The sequence below is a fragment of the Leishmania braziliensis genome, contig 63 (genome assembly GCF_000002845.2).
Source record: "Leishmania braziliensis MHOM/BR/75/M2904 WGS CADA00000000 data, contig 63, whole genome shotgun sequence".
NCBI lineage: Eukaryota > Euglenozoa > Kinetoplastea > Trypanosomatida > Trypanosomatidae > Leishmania > Leishmania braziliensis.
Window position 1 is genome coordinate 1 of NW_004057974.1, and position 7,826 is coordinate 7,826.

Sequence of the window (7,826 nt, forward strand, 5' to 3'; positions counted from 1 at the left end):
TTTCGGCTCCCTATTCGGTTGCACCGGCCCGACACCTTCTCTCTCCGGGACCTTTTTTTTTCTGCTCGTGCCTGCGTGTCACGTCGCGGTGCGCTACCAGCAAAGGCTCAACTGCGAGAACTTACGTCTGCCCGTCCCGTGCCCACCGCTCATCCACGCTCCACTTTCTTTCCGCTGCTCCTCATGCGCCTTGGAGCGCAGCTGTGCCGGATTCGCTGCTTTCTCCCGTGTCGCTACTTGCGTGCTGTGCGGTTCCTGCGCAGTGTGGCAGTCGTTACTGTGCGCAGCGCGGGCGCCGCGCTGAGCGGGGATATGGAGGCAACACACCCAGCGTGCCACCATGATGTCAACGACGGGGTGCTCCATGAGCGGTATGCGCGGGAACGGACGGGCTCCAACGGTGATGGCGTGACGCAAGGAGCCCTCTTGGGATGACCATGCCTGCACCTCGCCAGAGAAGCGGTATCTGCGACGACCGACGTGTACACAGAGTTCGCTCCGCGCTGTTGAGCCGCGATCTCGTTCAGCCAAAACCTCTGCGTGAGTAGACCTCAGACCGTGGCGGACCGCTGCAGGCTTTGCGCAGAGCCCATTCCTCTCTTGGCCATTCACATCCCTGTGTGCTGCGTGAGGTGACGAAGGAGGTGCGCTCTCTCCTTGCCGCTACTCCGCACTACTGCTCCGTGTGCCATGCATACTGCTTCCGTAGAGCTCTTGACGACGTAGCGCACCGTCCACCGGATGGTCGTAAGCAACGCTGGCGATGTACATAAACCATTGGCGATACACCCTGACGGCGGTGGCTCCTTCTCGACTCCCTTGCCCCCTATAACGTGTGCCTATTCCCGGCGGTGTGCCTGCAGAGCTTTCCCGCTACTCCCTGCACCAAGGGAGCCTTCCCTCTCCTGCAATACGCCGCATAAAAGTCTTCATGGCCACCACTGCAATCACCGCGACACCCTCTCCCACTGTACCGGCGAAATCCTCCCGAGGGCGAGTGCCAGGGTACACGGGTTAGGGTTAGGGTTCCATTGGCGGCGTGTAAAACCACAAAGGCAATCGAATGGCACTTGACCTTATAGGGGGGTGGTGGTGGTTGTTGGTGGGATGTGGTGTTGGATGTGGGAAATTGACCGATAGCTGAATCGGTTTCTTGTATCCGTGGAAAAGGAATCCTGAGTGAGTGTGTGTGTCTCGGAAACCGACTCCTCACTTCCACTTGTGATGTGTGACCGTCTGTGTGCCATAATGTTTCCCGATTGGAAATTATGGCCACAGGTCGGCAAATATGTACTCTTTCATCTGTTTCTATGGATTCCTACTTTACCTTTGTCCCTTTATCTCTTCTCCAAATGTATATAGTAATCACACTAAGTGGAGTTCATGCGGCCAGCGACGGAAAAACGACTACATATTCAGAAACGTTTCTCCAGACACATACTCGAATCTCTGCGACAAAAGCGCACGTTTTCCCTTTCCTCCGACTCACCTACATCGGAAATGTCCGACAAACGACTAACCGAGAAAGAGCTGGATGAGTACCTCGAATTATTCGTCGCAGAGGAGGCTACAAAGATGACGGCAGAACTCACAAGAAAATTATACCGCGAAGGCGGTATGACAGATGCCGATTTTCATTTCGCCTGTAAGGGTATGACAAAATCACTACTGAGGAGTGTTGGCGCAGCAGATCCCACAACAAAAAATATCAAGAAGGAAGTGATGGACGCCCAGAAGTTGTTCGCAAACAAAGAAATCCAACAAGTGTTGGACATGGAAGAAACGTGGGAAGAAATATGGGATAACATAGAAGCCTCAAAAAACCCACTGGAGGGATACAAAGTCAAAATGGAGGCAACAATCGTAGCGAAACAAATGACACCCGTTATTGCCATCACTACCGCGACTCTGCTGGGTTTGACGGGACCACGGGCACAAAAAGCCACCGCCGACCAACGTATTGCAGCATGGTTGGCCATGTTTGTGGACGAGCCCATTACGTCACGTTTACTCGCATACAACACGCAAATCGCACAAACCAGTGCAGGAGGAATGCGGCAATGGAGAAAAGTTTTGACACGGGTCGAAGTGCCTTTGGTTCCCGAAACGGACAGGTTAGAGCACCTCAACCGCATCACTTTCGAAAAGGCACACAGCGAAAGTCAAGCAGGACCAAGAACAGACGAGGGCAGCGGAGTGCACCGAAAACATCCGTGTGATACCTACCGGGCTCCGAACAGAGACGGGTCAGATATCCTAGAAGGAGGCGCGCCATACGCGCCAATTCTCGGAGCCGACGGGACACAGATCGGAGCACTGGACATGGCAGGATTCGAAGCACTCTCGGGACTCACTGAAGAAAACCTACTAAAAATGAAAGACTTGCTTTCACAATGCCTGAAAGAACAAAAATTCGGACAGCGGATTCCGAGGAATAGCCAGAGCCAGCACGATTACCAAAATTCAAACTACTATACCTATGGTCCGGCAAAACACAACGGAAGAGGCACAGGCCAACGAAACGGTTACCGAGGAAACGCCGGAGACAACCGACGTAAGTTTTACCGCGGAGGCGAGGCACAGGACGGGTCAAAAAACTAACGCCCGACGGAGCCACAGCCGACGTTTCGCAGGAGGCCACCGCACACAAGAGGCAAACCACATTCGGTATCGCAAGATCATTTGCAAAAGAAATGTGGGGCGGTGACATGCGCGAGGGGAAAACATCGAATATCGAACTCGATGTGATCTACAAAGCGTACCTCCCTAAGAAACGGATCGTTCCGTCGGACACGATGGTGCACCTTGATTGGAAACGCGCGCAGCAACTCAAGGCAAAGGTGCACCGTCACGGCGTGGTTTATTTCCCAATCTTCATTATGAAGCACTGGATTGCAGGGCTTTTGGAGAAAGGGACGCGGGACTCAGCAGAAATACAGCTGAGCATCCTGGACTCCGCACCTTCTCCCATAGTGGAAGAAAAACTGCGTAAGCACTTCAAAATGGTCTGGCCAGCTTTGCGTTTGGTGAATGAATTTTCACCACGTCAGGAACGCTATAGCGACGACTGCGGTTTGTACATGTCTGCCGTATTTTTCGGCGTTCATCTGGACATACAAATCGACCATAGCCACGACATGGCAAAGTGCATGCGGCGCCTCCTGTACGCGGCGTCAAAACACCACCCGCCACGCGAATATTTCCTCGAGAAAATGAGGAAAATTCTGACGAACCACCCGGTGTCACGGAAGGATTTCTTCTACAACGAAATCGAGCACAAGCCGTGGTTGAAGAAAACCACGGCGAACCGTGAAGACACTTTTCACTTGGGTGGTGGCGAAAGGCGCGCAACGAAATCCACGAACCCGAAACGGGATTCCAGGCGCGCAAACCAGCCGAAAGCACGTTCTCCAAAGCCACCTCCTCGGCAAAAGAAAAAGGAGGAAACGGTGCGCAAAAAGATGGACCGGGCTGAGCGCACAAAGCGCACGCCACAGACGCCTGTACCCGCGTCAAAAGCACCTTCTCGTAAACGTCCGGAGAGATCCGCAATGGATGCCCCACTCCCACGGCGAAAAGCCGCGAAGAACAGTGTCAGAAAAACACCACCGCGAACCTCAGCTCGCAGGAACGGAAACAAGACACGCTCTGTACGGTCGAGCGGGTTTCCATCACCGAGAGCTGAGGTGTCACAACGATGCGTGTCCGTCACCCACGCGCCTCCAACTGAGAACGTGGAGGGAAAGAATGCGACAAACGCGTCACCACACGTCCCGCAAGGAAAATGCATTTCTGAGTGGACAGAGCTCACCTTTTTCTGAAGCAAATAAATTCGCTAAAAAGGTGTACGAAGCAGTCCTGGATCACCTCTGGGCCGCGACGGCTCTGGCGCGAGTGGGCGACGGTGTGGCACACGGCTTGAGTGACACAGCCGTCGAACAACAGCGCGTGAGGCACAAGATGACACCATTGAGACCATACAGTGTCCAGGAGATGCTGAAGCTTCTCGGGAAAACGATCCACATTGCCGAGGCCTCACCGAGCGATCTGGGGGAGGTGATTTTTCGTGACGAACACCAACTCGAGGAGGTGACCTTGGACCCCTCAACCGACGAATTGTATCTCGTCCGTGGAGCTTCAGTACCGACACTTTCGGAGGAAGTGAAAGGGTACAAATTTCTGCTTGGCGCAAGCCTCCGGGAGGCACCGGAAGACATGAATGGCGCGCGCTATCCGAGTTATTATGTCCTTACAAAGGATGCCTCGGAGGCGACCGTGGGTGTGTATGTTCCCACAGCCTTGACGCACTACAATCCATCCAAGCGACAGCGTGCACCGCGACACGCGTTGAGATATGTACCTCTTCCGCGAAGTGCGGCATCAGAGGCACACCAGGACCATACAAACGGACCGCGACCGCGCCTGGTGAAGAGAAAAGGATGGCCAGACGACGGCGCCGGGAATCAACTCGGCGACGATGAGGAGGACGGTGGGCCGTACAGCGTTCCAGGAAACCAGAAGGGCGATGGGTACGCGGACGTCGACGCGAACATCTCGACAGAGGCAATGCGCGCTCTCGAAAGCCTCCGCTCCAATCCTTTAAACATGCAGGGCAGGCCTCTTTCGCAAGAAGAAGAGGCAGAGGTCTGCCCGAGAAACTGGTTCCTCTTCGCCGCGAAACCGCCACACATCTCACAGCTGGCATGGAGTCTTGTGCGGCCCGACACTCGCGCACACCACTTGCGATGGTTGACGCGAATCAAGTCGATGAACTCGGAACAGATGCTCATGCGCTTTCCGGCGGCATGCATCGACTTGATCCTGTCGACCGCACGGGCCCGGAAATGGAAGTGGGCAACGACCGCGAAGGCCTTTGCCGCGGTGGCGGGTGCGCTGCGCGACCTGCCGCTCTACTCGACGCAGACGCGGGGTATTCGCCTTCAGGACGATCCCGAGTGGCGAAGCGCTTTTGGCACGGTGCAGCGCTACATGAAGGAGTCGGTGCCGGATGCGCCTCCCTTCGTTTCGCGTCAACAGGTCGAGAGGATCTCCAAACGGCTCCGCTTAGGCCATCCACGCGCCGCGCTGTTCCTCGCCATGATGTGGGGGATTCGCAGCACGAGCGTGCGACATTTCCACGCTCCGAGCGAAGGACGTGACGCTGTTCCCGGGAACATCGACGGATACATACGTGAAGGTCACGCTGACGATCCGCAAGGGAAAGGGTGCCAAAACACGTGGCCCGTACCCGATCCCGTCGGTGCTGACGAGGGACCTTGCAGCGACGCAGCAGGAGATGCTGGTCGAGAAAAGACCATCCGAGGAGCTCTTTGCACCACACGTGGAGGAGCTGCGGGCGCTGATCGCCCAGGAGGTGCGAACAGAGATGCGAGGTGCACAGCTGCCCTCGATCCGGAAAGGTGCGCTCCGTTGTATGGCGGAAGCGGGTGTCCCGTTGAAGGACCTGTTGATGATTTCCGGGCACGCGAAGCAGGCCACGCTGCTGCGCTATCTTGGGTATGGCCAGCAGCCTACGGTGGAGGCCGAGACCGCAAGGGACAACGCCGGAAGAGCGCTATTCCAGACCCTCTAGAGGCTGCGGCATCCGTGTTCCGTTTCCGATCGCAAGAGTCATCGTGCGCGAATCTCGGAATCGCGCCACAGGAGGTGTCGGCCATGGTGGACCAGATGTCCGGTTTCATCCAAGTGCTGACGGAGCGACCAGCGCTCGTCAAACAGTGGCCGCTGCACCTGAAACGGAACACACCACTGGACATGGATACCGTGCTCGCGATGCCGACAAAACGCGCCTCAACGAAGCGGTTTCTCCAGCGAATCCAGTGCTTTCTGGATCCCTCCTTCTACGATGGGTTGCGGACGTCGAGGACCATCAAAAAGTGCGTGCTCACAACGGCGGAAATCCAACAGGCGGTCGAGATGGGCAAGTTCGAACCGTGCCCGAGCAGCGACATCGGCGCCCAGGTGCAATTGCCAGAGGGCATGCACGGCGTGAACGTCTTCACGGTGCCGGAGCTGAAAGGACGACGACGCCTCATCACGGAGCCCCTGCTGAACCGCGTGATCCCCAAACATCACGTCCCGCGCGTCCACTACGACACGCGCCTCGGAAGACGACAGCGGCTGCGATACGCCCGTTACATGCTACAGATCGACTTCGAAGCTTATTACGACGCTATCCCGATCGCGGCGACACTCCGTAACAAGTTCGTTTTTCGAGCCAGGCATGACGGGCGATACTACCGCCTTCGTACTCTCCCGACCGGCGCGCGATGGAGCGTTGCCGTCGGCCAGGCGGTGACGTGGACGATTGTGGACATCGACACGCCCGTCACCATCACCACGCTCATCGACAACATTCTCGTGGCCGCACGCGAAGGCCAGGAGCGTGAGTTTGTGCTCGCGGTGCGCACGATCGTCGCACGCATCAAGGCGGCGAACCTGATGACGTCACCCAACCGGGACGAGCTGGAGGCGATGTCGGACGAGGAAATCCTGCAGCTGGCGAGTGCCAACACCGTTTTTCTCGGCGAGGAATACACATGGAATGGCCGTGAGCGGCTGATCCGCAACTCGGTGAAGACGGTGGCGAAGCTGAAGCTTGCGCTCCAAAAGACCAGCCACACCATACGCAGTCTGGCCTCGCTGATCTCGCTGATCTTCTTCGCGCTCCACACCACGCAAATGAACCCCGCACGGGCATTCAAGCTGCTGAGAGCCTACCGAGGCATATACCGGCTGACGTTCCGCGGGTACGACTGGGACGACGCGGTGCCGTACATCGACTCCTCCGTGGCGCGGTCGCTGCAGGAGATCGGCGGCGCACTGGTACAGAATCCGTGGTGGAAAATCTCGGACGAGAGACACCCAACGACGGACGAGGCGACCTATGACGCGGTGGCCTTCACCGACGCGTCGCTGGAGGGCTGGGGTGCTGTACTTCACCTCCGCGACGCGGGCGCCACAGAAATGTGGACCTATCGGCAGCGCTGGACCGAGGACCTGGAACGGCAACTCGGCGGCGACGACGGCGAGGCGGAACGCGTCCTCGAAAAACTGCGCCAGTACCAGCTGCGTCGCCGCGTCCGGTCGGGAGGCCGGTTCGAGGACCCCGACCTGCAGGCGGACCGCTTCCAGGCGCGGTACTCGGCACACGCGGAACCACGCGCGGCACAACTAATGCTGCGACACCTGGTGGAGCACCACAGGGTGCCCAACGGAGCGCGAATCGCGCTTGCCACGGACCACCGTGCGATTGTCATTGCGCAGAAACACCTGAACGGTTTCGGCGGCATTGGCAGAGGCTACGCCTTGAACAAACTTTTCGAGTACACCTACGACCTCTGGTACAACAGAGGGATCGACGTAGTCTTTTTCTACGTCGAGGGTGCGCGGAATCCGGCGGACGCCTACTCGCGACACTTCGGGGTGGACGCGACAGGGTCGCTGGAGGTTCACCGGGTTGAACCGTTTGGCGTGCCGTTCCTCCGGCACATGTGGTGCCCGCTATGCGAAGAGCGGCGCCGCGAGGAGGGCGGCGAGATATGATCGTCACCAGAAACATCCGAGGGGAGCCGGAACCTGACGGCCGACTCTCCAGAGGACGGTGCGACGACATCGCCCACAAGTTATGGATGGCTAACCGCGTTCTATGGGGGGGAGGCTTCCCCGGTACCGGTGCCAAGCCATAAGAAAAAGCACACGAAAGAAGTCCAAGACGACTTGATGTGCTCCTCACGCGACTGAACGCGGTAGAGGAGGCCGGCGGCATAATCATGACGCGGCGCCGCGGTCGTGGTTGCGTGCCT

The 7,826-nt window shown here is 57.6% G+C and overlaps 1 protein-coding gene across 1 annotated transcript; it reads left to right on the forward strand.

The window, feature by feature from the left end:
• Positions 1–3,555: 3,555 nt before the first annotated feature.
• Positions 3,556–7,566, forward strand: LbrM_30_3800 (TATE DNA transposons; the record flags this gene model as incomplete). The annotated part of the gene is made up of 1 exon (XM_001566953.2): positions 3,556–7,566. One exon carries the CDS (start codon positions 3,556–3,558, stop codon positions 7,564–7,566), a length of 4,011 nt encoding a protein of 1,336 aa, XP_001567003.2.
• Positions 7,567–7,826: the final 260 nt, after the last annotated feature.